The sequence below is a fragment of the Eptatretus burgeri genome, chromosome 5 (genome assembly GCF_056783735.1).
Source record: "Eptatretus burgeri isolate ZD-2024b chromosome 5, Ebu_testis_v1, whole genome shotgun sequence".
In the NCBI taxonomy this organism is placed as follows: Eukaryota; Metazoa; Chordata; class Myxini; order Myxiniformes; family Myxinidae; genus Eptatretus; species Eptatretus burgeri.
In genome coordinates, this window is record NC_140965.1 from 92,668,673 (window position 1) to 92,685,280 (window position 16,608).

The 16,608-nt window shown below is 42.1% G+C and overlaps 2 protein-coding genes across 2 annotated transcripts in view; one reads left to right on the plus strand and one right to left on the minus strand.

Moving 5' to 3' along the window:
- LOC147026965 (metallophosphoesterase MPPED2-like) overlaps positions 1-13,704 on the plus strand; it is a 50,161-nt gene extending 36,457 nt beyond the window's left edge. Inside the window, exons 2-4 of the mRNA XM_085882904.1 lie at positions 605-855; positions 12,359-12,540; positions 12,754-13,704. Of these exons, the coding sequence (XP_085739030.1) occupies positions 713-855; positions 12,359-12,540; positions 12,754-12,989 (561 nt within the window). The 5' untranslated portion in view covers positions 605-712 and the 3' untranslated portion in view covers positions 12,990-13,704. The remainder of the gene's footprint in view (positions 1-604; positions 856-12,358; positions 12,541-12,753) is intronic.
- LOC147026963 (uncharacterized) overlaps positions 1-16,608 on the minus strand; it is a 150,574-nt gene that overhangs the window by 85,960 nt on the left and 48,006 nt on the right. The gene's annotated exons all lie outside the window — the stretch shown is intronic.

Here is a 16,608-nt window from a genome sequence, read left to right on the forward strand (position 1 = left end):
TGACCATAACTTGAGTTAGAAGCTCTCCCTCTCTCCCTCTCTCCCTCTCTCCCTCTCTCCCTCTCTCCCTCTCTCCCTCTCTCCCTCTCTCCCTCTTTCCCTCTCTCCCTATCTTCCTCTCTTTCCCTCTCTCTCATGACCTTTAATTGAGATCAAATGTAATGTGGGCGGAGGCATATCCATCCACTCGTTCGTGTCAAATTATATTTTCTCGTTTTTAAATATTTCACGAGATTTGCATATTAAAGATTCTCAGAGAATGAGCATGATGTACTAACAATAATGATTTGTATGGTGAAAAGAGGATCTCTTTGGCTCAAAATGGTCTTGCTTAGACATGGAACAAACCATTTGGGATATTTCAAGAAAACAGCCATAATTAATCTGTGATTTTTTTAATTTTTATTTTTTCGAAAATGCAAGTATCCTTTGCAGAAGGAAGTTTAGAATTTTAGTCAAGTCAGCAATGGAATTACATGTGTAATTTATTTAATTTTTTCCAAGGTTATTATGGTGGGAGAGAGATAACTGAATCTGTAGTATTGCCCTTTTGTACAGTAATATTATATTTCATTTTTGTCTCCCTCTCACTCACCTCTTACAGCTTATCATTGTGATTCTGCAGCACACACAGCATCTCAGCATGGCCGCCTTGCCCTTTCATGAGTGACGTGCCCGCGGCCAAGTTGCCAAGACGGGCCAGTGGTTCAGCATGGCCAGCAGCCGAGGTTCTGTGTGTATGGCACAGAACACAGAATCAGAGATCGATGTGGATGAATTCAGTAGTAACCCCACGCAAGCCTTCACTTACTATAATATCAACCAGAGCCGCTTTCAGCCACCTAATGTGCACATGTAAGTGTGTATTTCCCCACCTGTACCATATGAGATGTACATACACCATTGGTTGGTGAAAGGAACTATTAACTGTTGCTGTCTACTTGATCTCGTATGCACACAAATACACACCCCATCATCCTTGATTACAGCAGGCTTGTATGCCAGGTGATCATTGCACTTTTTACCTCCTCCATCAAAGGTGCACGAAGGTTATTTTTCCACCATTGTTTGCCTGTGAGTACGCTAATCTCAAATATTATGGAGAGATTCGGACGAAACTTGGTGGACAGGTTGGGTATGTGACAAGGACGAATTGATTAGATTTTGGGGAAGATCTGGATATGGATACTATTAAAAAAAATTTAAAGTGATTTTTCACAATTGAGAGGTCAGCCCAAAATCAATATATAGCACGACATCTCAAAAAGTTGTGGACAAATCTGGACAAAACTTTGATGGATGGGTTGGGTATGTGACAAGAATAAACCAATTTGATTTTGGTTAAGGTATGGATGCAGATCTGGCCTCTCAGTGGGATACAAAACATAAACTGTTCAGCCTTGGCGAGGAATACACTCTACCGAGTGCCGTTGTCGCTTAAATTATAAGACCAAATGCTATTTCTAATTTTGTGTGTGTCCTCTTCTCTCAATTATTTTCACTTCTCAGTATTCTTTTTTAGCTGTTGGTTAAATTATTTTGGAAAGCTTGATCGTGATTTACATTTCATATATATATATATATATATATATATATATATATATATATATATATATATATATATATATATATATATATATATATATATATATATATATATATATATATATATATATATAACCGGGCCTAGTGGCGTGCGCCTGTAATCCGGCTACTCGGAGGCTTGGGTTGGAGGATCGCTTGAGGACGGGAACTCTGCACTGGGCCGTGCGAGAGAGGGTGTAGGGCAGCCTGGAATCATGGCGAAACCCAATCCTTATCCCTGTGTCGTAAGAGGCGACCAGGGTTGCGTCAGGAAGGGCATCCGGCGTAAAACCTGTGTCAAATCAGTATGCGAATCATAACGGATGATCCGCTGTGGCGACCCCTAACGGGAGCAGCCGAAAGACGAACAACAAAAAAAAAATATATATATATATATATATATATATATATATATATATATATATATATATATATATATATATATATATATATATATATAGCCTGGTGTGTTGGCGCAGTGGTTAGGGCAGCGGCTTGGGATCCAAAAGGTCCTGAGTTCAAGCCCCGTTGGGCCACTGAATTAATACACCAGGGGGTTGACTCAGCCTGTCATCCTTCCGAAGTCGGCGAAATGAGGACCAGTATACTGGGCCGGTGTATACCCCGGTTAAAATAGGTGTACCATATCCCTGTGTCGTAAGAGGCGACCAGGGTTGCGTCAGGAAGGGCATCCGGTGTAAAACATGTGCCAAATCACTATGCGGATCATACGGATGATCCGCTGTGGCGACCCCTAACGGGAGCAGCCGAAAGAAGAAGAAGAAGAAGATATATATATATATATATATATATATATATATATATATATATATATATATATATATATATATATACACAATTGTCTGTCTGTCTGTCTCTCTCGCGCTCTCTTGGCTTTGTTCCTTATGCACAGGCACGTGTTTTATGTTATAAACTCCAAATTCAGGGTACAAATATAAGCTTTTGTGTGGGGTAATATAGGCTATGTGGCCGTGGTCTAACACAAGTGTGGGGGGAAGGTGGGGTGGGGCATAAATTCTCAATGGAAATGCATACCATGTTGCGCCACTTGGTGGTAGTGGCACACGGTATCACAGTTTCCTTTTTTACCTGGGCACCACTGAGGTGAAAGCACTCTTCACATGTGGAAATTTGGCCTCTTCTCTCCCCCCCCCTCAAAAAATGGAGGGACTATCAAAGCTTGTCATTGTGTGCGAGACATTTCTAACAGTAAGTGATATCAAGATGAATGGGGGGGGGCAAAAGGGAGGGGTGTGGGGGGCAGTGATTAAAGCACTATGTACCGGTAAATTTGTTTTCCTTTCCTTCTCCTCACCCAAATTTTTTGCCAAACAGGATGATTAATTGGTCCGTCAGCGAAGCGGGTAGGCTCTGCTCGTGTTTTATTAAGCGGCTTGGAAGGTAGAATCTGAAAGCTGCTCTAGAAACCAATTATGACATTTTCCTTTTTCCCTCGTAGGGTTTAAGGCCTGGTCACATCTGGAGCAAAGACAATAACCATAAATATTTTTGGGGTAGGGGTAACGCTTTGGTATCACCATAAATATTTATATATCAACCATAAATATTTATATATCAACCATAAATATTTTTGGGGTTGGGGTAACGTTTTGGGAAACGAGAGAGCATTTCAACCAATCATTTCATACATCAATTAACATTCCCACTTCCTTTTTCTGCCAAGATGGAAGACATTGGGAATGTTGAGGATATGCTCCTGTACAACTTACAATCTGTGAGACTTGTCATCAGCAGGTACATTATTCAGATCTTGTGCTCCTCTTCTTCCAACCCTGCCACCATGTTGGCACCAAAATGCACACGGGGCTGTCATTACCTGTAAAGTCAGCCACTGATTGGCCAGGAACCTTTATCATTTTTGTTTTGGCAGAGTAAAAATTGCCCTGAAAGCGATCACAAAAAAATATTACAATGGCTGTCATTATAGTTATTATTCTGGAATGACTACTTTAATGTGAATGATTTATTTCATTGTTCTCATTCCCATTGTTGGTGGGGCCAAAGCTTTTTATAATGTCACTTTTGTATTGAAAATTATGAATGTTTTATCTCTATCTGTTACAGGAACATCAGTTGGGGAAAGGGGAGAGGAGGTGGGAGGGGAGAGTAGGCTGGGGGTGGGTAGACAAGGTCAGAGTTATGGAGTTATATCTTATGTTTATGCTTTATAATGATTAATAAAATCAACAGAACATTGATTGAGGTATGCTCCCCTCCAGGGAAAGCAAGGAGGAGATGATGTTTTGGGCATTAACCCTCAAATGCACTGATGAAGGGTTAACACCCAAAATGTCATCTTCTCCTTACTTCTCACAGCAGGTAGCATGGCATTCTGTGGATTCAATGCATTGTTCTTTCTACCTGTCACGATGCAGGTTGACACTAGCCTTCACCAGTAAGATTAGTTCTTCATTCTATGTTGCTTTATAATTTGATTACAAGGAGAGCAAAGACCTTGTTCTTTAGTTTTTCTTATATGTGTTCTCTCATTAAAGTACCAGAAAGGAAGGTTCTACTCATTATGATTTAGCCCCTGGCAGACGCTGATCTGTCTAACAAATGGTCAAATTATTTGGTGGTTATGACGGCCAGAAATCGAAGAAGGTATACAAACATGACGACACTTTCAGGAATGATGGAGAATCGAGTTTGTCAGGCTGAATTCATTAGAATAAAAAGCCAGTTCTTATTACAATGTGGTTTTGACAGTGCAGTTATCACCATGACTTTGCTGATAGCATTTCCCTTGGAACACATTCCTTGCACATGACTGTTGCTTGTCCTGCCCTTGTGTGACTCTGAGGAAATAAGAAAGAAGCTTTCAGCCGAGCTAGAGCAAGCCTGCTCCCCAAGGCTCGCTGTGCAACGACGGAACAGATGGTCGTGATTAGCTAGGCCTCATCTGCGTCTGTGGGAAGCAGCACCCAGCGGGCTCACTGGCGATCTCAATTTTATGGGCGCCGGCTCCCATCGTTTGCTCTGTCTGACGAACTGCTTCACCCCACCCTCTCATTCCAAATTTGCACCCAATAGAACGAAATTTGGTCTCCTCTGTCCGTCTCTACTCATCAATATGCAAATGCTGCGTAGCACAATTGTGCTCAAATAGTGCAGAGAAGTGCACGATTGGCCTTAAGTTCACGTCGCGTGTTTGCTTGCCTCCTTATTCCTCTGCCGCTGCCTCCAAGAGCACAGCAGTGGAAAAAATGTCTCTAGCTTTTCGTCCTTTCATTAAACACAATTTTTCCCCTTTACTAGCTGTCTTTTAATTCAATCAAAACGTGCAGGTAATGTTTTTCTTCTGCTTGGTGTCGTAATTGCAGAAATACTCGTACATTTATTATGCATGCAGCGGTCTTCTTTTAAATCTTTTCATTAATATACATGCAGATAGTATTTTCAATATTTTATCAATTTTTTTTTTTTTTTTCATGATTGGACCCAATATATGTAAAATCGGCAGTCGACGGGTGTCGTATTCGGTGCTCGTGTTCTGTTTAAATTCGGTTCTGTATTCGGTTCTGTTTAAATGCTGCATTTTGGCCTGCGGATCATTCATTGACAGTCTAGACTCCAAAGCCAAACCCCAAACGACACATTTTTTTTTAAACGGTACAGGGGGGTGAACGTGAGGCCATAAAATGAAAGAAACGCCAGTCCGAATTTGCCAAATTACTCTACCTTGACATTCCAGAGCAGCAAGGAAAGTGCTGTTGTCTGACAAAATTAAACTGGAATTGAAATGTTTCAGCAATTACAGTGCCACAGTTTTCATAGCCAGAAATTGTGCCGTTTGCACTTTGCTGCTGTTTAGTGAATGGCCGTTGTATTTAAATGAGAAGTAATGATTCTGTAATTCTCTTAAACATGCTGACCTGACTTGTCAACCTTACTCCCTTGTCCACACTTCTTTAGAACTTGACGTTAATTCCACCCTCCCCCCCCCCGCCCCACCTCCTCCCTTATGCTTGGGAGATGCTAGCCTTCAGATGTGTTGATTTGAATCCCCCAGATAGATATGTAAAGGTAAATAACAATAAAGATAAGTACATTTCCATGCACAGTGTTTTCCTGAAACTGGCAGGTCCGTGTCAAATATCTGATGTGGCCCTTTATTAGGAAGAGATGAGGTGGTGCGTTTCTTCCTCGAAAGAGTGCCTGTCTCGCCGATTGATGGAAGCGACCCCTCTCAAGGCTTCTGCCCTGACCTCACTAAACCAAATGCCTCTCAGCAGGCTTTCTGTGATGTAGGGCGAGGGAGAGATCATGGGGTGGTTCTCTCTTCCGAGCGCTGTGCACGCTGTTTTTCTTCCTTATCTCGCCGTGTACGGTGCACGCGGTGCATCACTGCCGACGGTTCGTTGCTGTTCGTGACAGGTTCCATTACAGAGACAAAGTGCATTCAAGTCATGCACACAAATTCATTTGTTCGACTCCAGCGATTTTTGCATAATTACGTAAGAGCGGCTGACCTACACATGGGTCCTTGTTGCAGTGTTGTCTTTACCAGTGGGTCAACATTTACTCTTTTGGTGGTGTTAAGTGCCAGTGTGGCTGTTGTTTTTTCTTCATGTTGCATTTCAAAACGGTTTTTCTTTATATATTTTTCTTTTATTGTGCAAGCTGTTTTTTTCCAGGCAGGAGGCAAAAATCTATTGCCTTCTGCCATCCTGCTGTTCCAGTAATTTATAGTGGCTGCTTTGCCGATAGGCCGAGAGATGTCTCGGAGAAAAGGCTGATACCAAACATCTTGCATCACTACCCTTTCTGTGGCTTTGCATTTCAAATCGCCCCATTTTATCGAATGATGTTCACCTTTACAGGCTTGGTAGCTTGTGAAATATTTCTGTAGAATATCCTATGCATACCATTTCTCTTGCTTACGCTCGTCCTTCGTACATATGTGTTTGTTGGATTTACTATGGTGATGTCTCTGTTGGTGTTGCTGAGTTTTGTGTCTGTCAGTCAGTCTGGCTGTTATTACCTTCGCAAACTTTGTTGCGAAGGTTATGTTTTGATCGCTGTGTATTTATTTATTTATTTATTTGTGAATATGTGTGTTTGTTTGTTTGTTTGTTTGTTTGTTTGTTTGTTTGTTTGTTATTCACATAACTCCAAAAGTATTGAACTGAATCGCAGCAAATTTGATGGGATGATTGGTTATTATCCGAGGACCATTTGATTAGATTTTGGGAGCGATCGGGTCAAAGGTCAAGGTCAAGGTCATGAAAAGGTCAAAATCGTCTTTTTACCATAGCGCGGTCAATTTGTATCCAATTTGCATGCAACCAATGCCAAAATGTTGTGAATTCAATGCCCAATCTTGTGATATACGATATGACACAGGAAATTTAATGTTTTTAAGCCATCATAACACATATGAGATGGCAGATGTGGTATGGGATTAAATACCCTCACAATCAACGGTTTCTGGGGGGGGGGCAAAATGTAGCGTTGGCGAAGGTATGCGCTCAACTGAGTGCCTGTTCTAGTTATTTATGTTTTTCTTTCTGTTTAAGTTTTCTTTCAATACAAAATCTAGACTCATGGAAATCCGAGATGACAGGAGGCATCATGTGAGCACTGATGTTGGGGGGTAGTGGGGAAACAGGTGGATGCAACAAGCAAGGGAAGGAACAAACAGAAAAGGAGAAAGACGAGGGGAGGAAACACTGACTTGTAAGAAGACCATTTGGCTTGGGGCATTAATGGGGGTAGAAAAGATTGTTGGTAGGGATTGAAGATGGTGAGGAATGTTGGTGCACCACTGTCGTGGAGCTCTGGAAGGAGAGAGAGTGGGACCAGAGCATCTGGAAGGGGGTTCCACAGACAGAATAAACAAGGACAACAAGGAAATTAGATGCAGCAGGAGGCCATTTGGCCCATCATGCCTGCTCCACACCAACACCAGATTCACTAAACCTGTAAATCCATCAGAAATGAGAAAGTGTGGCAGGCTCAGGTATGTCACAAGGGTGCTCAAAGTAAAACTAGGGAATTTTTTTAATTATTTGTTTGCTTGTTGGGTTTAAATTTTTTTTTTTTTTAAAGATTATTTTGGTGGGGAAGGCGGGGGTGGAGGAAGGTGGTTTTCGGGTGAAGAATATACAACAATCACACACCATTCCTTGATGAGACCCTCTCACAGACATCACAGTCAGCACAGTTGTATGCAATCACCCATCCATACTCAAGTTATCTCCAAGTCCTGCCAACATCTCTGTACCCCTCTATCTTCAATGCTTCTAGGTATCTACTTAATTACAATTTAAACGTATCTCCTGTTTCTGCTGCTACTACCTTTCCAGAGAGACTATTCCATGCATTAACTACTCTGAGTGAAAGACCCCTGCCTGACTACTGTCTCATCTCTCTTCTTCTTTACTCTCAGACTTTGGCCCCATGGTCCTATCACTGCCTACTCTGCTCACTAACTCTTCTGCACGTATTTTGTCGATACTGTTCATTATCTTAAACATCTGTGTCATATCCCCTCGTAACCACCTCCTTTCTGGTGTATAAAGCCCTGTCTCCTTCAGCTGTTCCTCATAGCTGAATCAAGCTTGGCCCAGAATCAATCCAGTCACCCTCTGATGAACCCTCTCAATGGTAGTGATGTCCTCCTTAACACGTGGTGACCAAAACTGCACAAGATATTCTAAATGAGGCTTCAATAAGTTTGTGTACAGTGTTAAAACAATCTCCTTTGATTTGTATTTGATCCCCCTATGAATACAACCTAAAACACTGCTTTACCAATAGCTACCTGGCACTGTGCTAACTGCTTATTTTCCATATCTATTACCACCCCCAGATTCCCTCTCCTGCATGACACGCTCCAAAATTTCCCCTTGCATCCTGTAATCTCTATTTTCATTATTCTCCCCCATCCCCAACACCTTACACTTGATCAGGTTAAAATGCATCTGCCAATCTGTTGCCCAATCGATGAAAGTATCAATACTTTCCTGAATCTGATCACCACCACTTCTGTTATCAACCTTACCTCCAGGCTTTGTGTCATCTGCAAGTTTGGAAAGCCTACTCTTCACCCCATGAGCCATATTATTGATGTAAATTATGAATAACAAGAGGGAGAATTGCTTTGCAATACATATCCTCTTCCAGTCCCAATGATTGTTCGGGAGATAAAAAAATTTGTTTGTGTTTAACGCATGCTTGAGCCAATACCGGAACAAAAATGAAGAAGAAGAAGAAACCCTATACCCCACCATGTTTGGGTCTATTCGGCAAAATAAAAGGAAAAGCAATTTTCATTTACTAATATATTTTTTAGACGAGAAACCAATAAAGACAACTAGGATAACAAACCAGATATAAAAATGAGTTTACTTCAACGCACACTCAAGCTGATGATACCAGAGCCAAAATTAAGAAGAAGAAACTTCGAACCCACCATGTTTCATTCGTTTCTTGGCTTTGCCTATTTCATATTAAAAAAATAGAAGGGCACTCGGTAGAGCGCATACCTCCACCCTGTAATGCCTGAGCCACGAGAACATATCTGGCCCAATACATTTTTGAAATAACATGCTCTATATCATTTTTGAGCCTTATCTCTCAATGGTGAAGAAAAACTTTGAATATTCTAGTAGTCAGATACAGATTCGGATCTTCACCAAAATCGGATCAATTCTTCCTTGTCACACACCCAACGTGTCCATCAAGTTTCATCCGAATCCATCCACAACTTTTTGAGATATCCTGTACACAGACAGACAAACAGACAGAAAGGGGTGAAAACATAACCTTCACATTCGGTGGCGGAGGTAATAAATAACAAAGCATATATTCATCAATAATAATGATATTAACAACAATAATAATAGCAGTATCATTTGGCAATAATAACAAACATAATTTCCCCCCCCCCTTCTGCCCTGGCCCAAGCACATGTGCACTTGGTGAAAGGCAACCTAATGCTCAAGCAGTACAGCAAGTAGATATGCAACAAGGACGTAAAGCCCATTGAAAATTTGGTTCATTGGACCAACGGGCCCATTGATTATTTAAACTCCTGGCATTTGTATGGAATATATTTAACTTTCTCCTTCCTGAAATTATATTTTCCTGCCTAGTCTTACCAATCACAGTTACATCATCAGTTCCTTCCTTTAGAGTTTTCCCACCATCCTCCAACATGAAAAAGCCTGATTTCCTTCCTCAATTCCCACTACAAATATTGCTGTCCCCTTTCTCTTTAGCATATGGCTATCGTTATGGAAACACTCCCTTTTCCTCCAAAATGATCTATACTGCTTCCTCCCTACATTGTTCTTCCAGCCAAAGGTTGACATCTGTCATGGCTCATAAATTCTGTTCCCTTTCCTAATCATGGATGAATACCAGAACACTTTGCTTTCAGTGGAACGTGTAGAAAAATAGGCTTACGCAATATCCTGAATCTACTTTTCAAACCGTCAGAGTAAACTTTCCCTACATCATTTACTTACCATTCTCCCTCTGCTCTTCCTACTCGCTACAATCTCACCACTGCTTGCGCTCCCTACACCCTCGCCACTGCCTGCGCTCCCTACATCCTCGCCACTGCTTGCACTCGCTTCACCCTCGCCACTGCCTGCCCTCGCTACACCCTCGCCACTGCCTGCCCTCGCTACACCCTCGCCACTGCCTGCCCTCGCTACACCCTCGCCACTGCCTGCGCTCGCTACACCCTCGCCACTGCCTGCGCTCGCTACAACCTCGCCACTGCCTGCGCTCGCTCCACCCTCGCCACTGCCTGCGCTCGCTCCACCCTCGCCACTGCCTGCGCTCGCTCCACCCTCGCCACTGCCTGCGCTCGCTACAGCCTCGCCACTGCCTGCGCTCGCTACAGCCTCGCCACTGCCTGCGCTCACTACACCCTCGCCACTGCCTGCGCTCGCTACACCCTCACCACTGCCTGCGCTCGCTACACCCTCGCCACTGCCTGCGCTCGCTACACCCTCGCCACTGCCTGCCCTCGCTACACCCTCGCCACTGCCTGCGCTCGCTACACCCTCGCCACTGCCTGCGCTCGCTACACCCTCGCCACTGCCTGCGCTCGCTACACCCTCGCCGCTGCCTGCGCTCGCTACACCCTCGCCGCTGCCTGCGCTCGCTACACTGCACTCGCTACACCCTCGCCACTGCCTGCGCTCGCTACACCCTCGCCACTGCCTGCGCTCGCTACACCCTCGCCACTGCCTGCGCTCGCTACACCCTCGCCGCTGCCTGCGCTCACTACACTGCGCTCGCTACACCCTCGCCACTGCCTGCGCTCGCTACACCCTTGCCATTGCCTGCACTCGCTACCTCTATGACCCCATTTCCCAAACATGTTTTCAACTGAGTTAATCGCTCGACTCGGAGTGACAAACAAGTCTGCCTTAGCCTGATGCTTACAAATAAAACTAATACAATTACCCACAAATCTGCTACAAACACAACTGCTTCCTAAAGTGGTACCAAGTACACATCATCTGACGCAAAATCACGATAAATACAAAAAAAAAAAGCACTTATGTTCTGTTGTCTGAAATTTCCATGCAAACCCTCAAGCAGAAGAACAAAAGAGGAGGGGTGCAGTCAGCCTGGATTTTGGAAGTTTAACAAGGAGGCATCACTGCAAGAACACGTGTCCTGGAGATGTTTAGGAGGGTTAGATTGCTGAGAAAATAAAGGGAGGTAAACCAGAGGAGAGACAGTTCAAAAAACAACAAATAAAATTGTCTGCTGACCTGACTGCAATGGTAGGAGACGTGATGAACAAAGTAGCAGACCTTATTCATCGAAATCAACATGGGAGATTACAATAATGTTGAGAGCTTTGAATGCCACAAAGTCCAAGAGAGACAGATGTGTTGCTTGGACCCCAGTCATTAGTGTTGAGAAGTACCTCATTTAGCTATGGGTAAAGACCTTGTCGGCTGTTAGTACTTCATTATTTTTGAAGGAAAAATGTGGAAGGACAATGCGCAGTTTGCGGCTGGCTTTGGAGGCCAGCTTTGCTATGTGGCCAGCCCAGGAGTGGTCGTGGCTGATGGTAAGGCCCGCAAGTTAAAATAGCTGAACCTTTTACAGCCATGGGAATAGAGAGGTGGGTTCGTTCCCTCCCCCCAACGAGTTTGAGGCTCATGGAAGAGCAGAGTTAAATTGACAATGGTGTAGTTGGGAATGAAATAACGATATATATATATATATATATATATATATATATATATATATATATATATATATATATATATATATATATATATATATATATATATATATATATATTTGGAAGTGGGGACACTGAAGGACATGTTCCATTTATCAGAGCAACATCTAATCATTTCTGGAATGCAGAAAGTGACGCAGTGGCTAACAGCCTATCAGTGGGAAGGAGTGCTGTTCCACACAATGTGGAGTCGTTGCAAAACGTTTTGCAATGAACGCGTCATTACACTTCATGATGTTCCACATTGGCTGAGCTAGTAGCATCATTATATGTACACAGTTAAAAGATTTTTCCACCAACTTTATCTCCCCCCTTTAGTTCCTGCTTATTGTCATGGCCTTAATTTACTGGAAATCTTCATATCTCTTGCATTTTATCCAAACATACTAACAAGTCTCCAAATCAACTTTTTCTAATGCACGAGTTCAAACTTGGTTGTAGAAGTGATTTTGCGGCTATAAAAGCAGAAACTTGTATACCTTCTTCTTCTTTTTTTTTAAATCCCATTAGGGTTGATCCTATCCCGTTTGACACACCCAAACCACCCGGCCACACACGCTTCGTCTGCATCGCCGACACTCATTCACGAACGGACGGTCTTCAGATGCCATATGGAGATGTTCTCCTGCATGCTGGAGACTTTTCAGAACTTGGCCTCCCCAGCGAGCTTCGGAAGTTTAATGATTGGCTTGGTAAGTGCATTCGTAAGTAGCCAGCCTGACACGAAACGGCACATTTCTGGTATCACTTTTCAGTTATTTTATTTTCCAGAGTTCCAAGCACAAAAAAGTGTTTTAACAACTGTAGGACTTCTAGGATTCACTTTGTAGGAGAGCAATTTTGTTGCATTTGCTACATAGTCATAAATGTGCTGTTGTTTCCTTGTGTGCTTTTGTTTGCCACAGGCAACCTGCCATATGAATACAAGGTTGTGATTGCTGGAAACCATGAGCTCACCTTCGACAAGAGCTTCATGAGTGACCTCCTCAAACAGGATTATTACCGCTTCCCTTCGGTGACAAAACTCAAGGCAGAAGATTATGATGATGTTCAAGCCATTCTCACCAATTGTATCTACCTGCAAGATACTGAGGTGTCTATCAAAGGATTTCGCATCTACGGTGCGCCCTGGTCAGTCTGAGTTTGACTTGAGGAGGCTGTGCACAAGCAAAGTTAACCCTTTTCTTTCAGGATTTAATTCCAAATTGGTGGGTTGATATTTAGCCCTCCCTCACGCACTGGGAGACGGGGTTTTGCAATCGTTTGTCTGTCTGTCTGTCCAGGGCATAACTTTGTCCCATTTGTTATCAAATTTTCAACAAACGTTTTTTTATGACAATATGGAGAAGACTAAATAATTGGGTCAAAATGTCAAAGGGCAACGTTACAGTGAGTAGAAATATGCCTTATCAGCCCGTCAGCATGAGATGGCCAGGTTTTTTTAATCGCTTCCATGTTCCTGTATTTATTTATCATTTGGCCTTCAGTGTGTCTGTCCACGTCATAACTTTTTTTACCATTTGAGTTTTTATCAAATTTTCAACAAACTTTTATTATGAGACGATGGAAACACTAATTAATATAAAATTTACATTAATAAGTACAAAGTAGATGCTGATGGGCTTTGCATTTTGAGATGCTCTCTAGTTTGACCTTGCACATTTCTGACGGGATTAAATTATACATAGGGAAATTATAGGAAATTATACATAGGGTAAAGGGTAATTCTGCCTCTTGATCCTGTACCATGTCTCCATCCCAACACTCGAGCCCATTCTTTCCTACTCCACCGAGACATCATGTATTACATCATGCAACAGTGTAAAGATGTGAAAAGAGAGCAAAGCACATCTAAAAAAAAAAAAAATTCAAGTGTTTTGGGGGGTGGGGTGGGTAGAGTATTAGAAATACAAAAGGGGGGAAGGAGGTAGATTTCAGGATGGGGGGGGGCAAAGTACAAGGTGGGGTCCCACATATGAGCCGAGGAAGTTGATGAGACGAGGATATTATTCTTGTTAAACAACAAATTCCTGTGATTAATTTTCGAATGACACAAAGTAACTTGTGTGATGCGAAGCTATGCTCGTATCGGCCCCTTGCTTGTGAGTGGAATTTGTGTTCGTCGGAAGGTGGTGAATTATCATCGTTCTGTCTTTTATATTGCATTGTGTTTGTAGGAATTCTACTGCATAACATGTTGGGCCATTGTCATTCATCGATTCACTCGCTGTTCCTTTTATTCAGTTATCAACGCTTCATGGCAATCGGGGCAGAAATATGGGTGGAGGGTTTTCACGAGGAAACAATCGTTATGTTAATCCTAAAATGCCCATTAATTTACATGGAGATTTGGTAATTGTAGTCATTCTTACCTCTGGAGTCTGTTGTGACCTTTGTGCACAATTTTGAGAGTTAATTGGTATGCAAGGTCATAAGGTATATTTGTTTCCAGTATCCAAGCAACCATAATTTTCGGTGTGAATTTTTCATTTTAAGAAAGGCCCACAATGGTTTATCAGAAATCCTATTTTTTTTTTTTTAAGACGTGCTAACATTGCACTGTTCTCTGAGTGGCAATGATGATGTGTGCATATTATAAGTGCAGAATAGTGAGAAGGCATGCTTTTGCTTCCTAATTATGAAGACTTTTGCATAACGTAATTATGTTAACCCCTTCAAGCAAACTGACAACATTTTATGAGGTGCCAGCAATAATGGAGCTTATCTTAATAGGCCACCTGCAGCATCATCACATTTTTAATATCCAATTGCAAAGTTGTGTTGATTTGTTCATTTGCTAGATGCAAGGGTGTGGGAAGCACTATTCTGGTTGTTAAATTGTGAGAGTTTCCTGAAAGACTTGGTGAAATACAGTACCAGTCAAAAGTTTGGACACACCTACTCATTCAAGGGTTTTTCCTTATTTTTTTTTTACTATTTTCTACATTGTAGAATAAGAGTGAAGACATCAAAACTATGAAATAACACATATGGAATTATGTAGTAACCAAAAAAGTGTTAAACTGATCAAAATATATTTTATATTTTAGATTCATAAAAGTAGCCACCCTTTGGCTTGATGACAGCTTTGCACACTCTTGACATTCTCTCAACCAGCTTCATGAGGTTGTCACCTGGAATGCTTTTCCAACAGTCTTGAAGGAGTTCCCACATATGCTGAGCAGTTGTTAGCTGCCTCTCCTTTACTCTGCGGTCCAACTCATCCCAAACCATCTCAATTGAGTTTAGGTCGGGTGATTGTGGAGGCCAGGTCATCTGATGCAGCACTCTATCACTCTCTTTCTTGGTCAAATAGCCCTTGCACGGCCTGGAAGTGTATTTTGGGTCATTGTCCTGTTGAAAAACAAATGATTATCACATTAAGCACAAACCAGATGGGATGGCGTGTCGCTGCAGAATGCTGTGGTAGCCATGCTGGTTAAGTGTGCCTTGAATTCTAAATAAATCACTGACAGTGTCACCAGCATAGCAGCCCCAAACCATAACATCTCCTCCATGCTTCATGGTGGGAACCACACATGCAGAGATCATCTGTTCAGCTTCTCTGCATCTCACAAAGACACGGCGGTTGGAACCAAAAATCTCAAATTTGGACTCGTCAGATCAAAAGACAGATTTCCACCAGTCTAATGTCCATTGCTCGTGTTTCTTGGCCCAAGCAAGTCTCTTCTTCTTATTGGTCTCCTTCAGTCATGGTTTCTTTGCAGCAATTCGAGCATGAAGACCTGATTCACGCAGTCTCCTCTGAACAGTTGATGTTGAGATGTGTCTGTTACTTGAACTCTGTGAAGCATTTACTTGGGCTGAAATCTGAGGTGCAGTTAATTGGTTCTTTCTGAGGTTGGTAACTCTAATAAACTTATCCTCTGCAGTTGAGGTAACTCTGGGTCTTCCTTTCCTGTGGTGGTCCTCATGAGAGCCAGTTTCATCATAACGCTTGATGGTTTTTGCGACTGTGCTTGAAGAAACTTTTAAAGTTCTTGAAATTTTCTGGATTGATTGACCTTCATGTGTTAAAGTAATTATGGACTGTCGTTTCTCCTTGGATAGTTGAGTTGTTCGTGCCATAATATGGACTACCACAGTACACACAAAATAATGGTCTTTTACCAAATATGGCTATTTACTGTATACCAACCCAACCTTGTCACAACACAACTGATTGACTCAGATGCATGAAGAAGGAAAGAAATTCCACAAATTAACTTTTAGCAAGGCACATATGTTAATGGAAAAGCATTCCAGGTGAGTACCTCATGAAGCTGGTTGAGAGGATGTCAAGAGTGTGCAAAGCTGTCATCAAGGCAAACAGTGGCTACTTTGAAGAATCTAAAATATAAAATATATGTTGATTTGTTTAACCCTTTTTTGGTTCCTACATAAATCCATATGTGTTATTTCATAGTTTTGATGTCTTCACTATTATTCTAGAAATGTAGAAAATAGTAAAAATAAAGAAAAACCCTTGAATGAGTAGGTGTGTCCAAACTTTTGACTGGTACTGTATATGTATAGCAAGCCATACAGAAGTTGATAAATGTCACGTGATGGAATTGCGCTGTAAACTTGAGTTGAAAGAAAGAACAAACCTTCTGCATGCTCATTCGACTCACAGCGGGCTTACACAGGTCTCTGACATATGTGGCCCAGACAATCTTGTTTAACAGAATACGCGGTTGACCTTCCAATGCAGTACCAACTGTTAGCCGAAACAAATATTTTACAAGACCACATTCTCT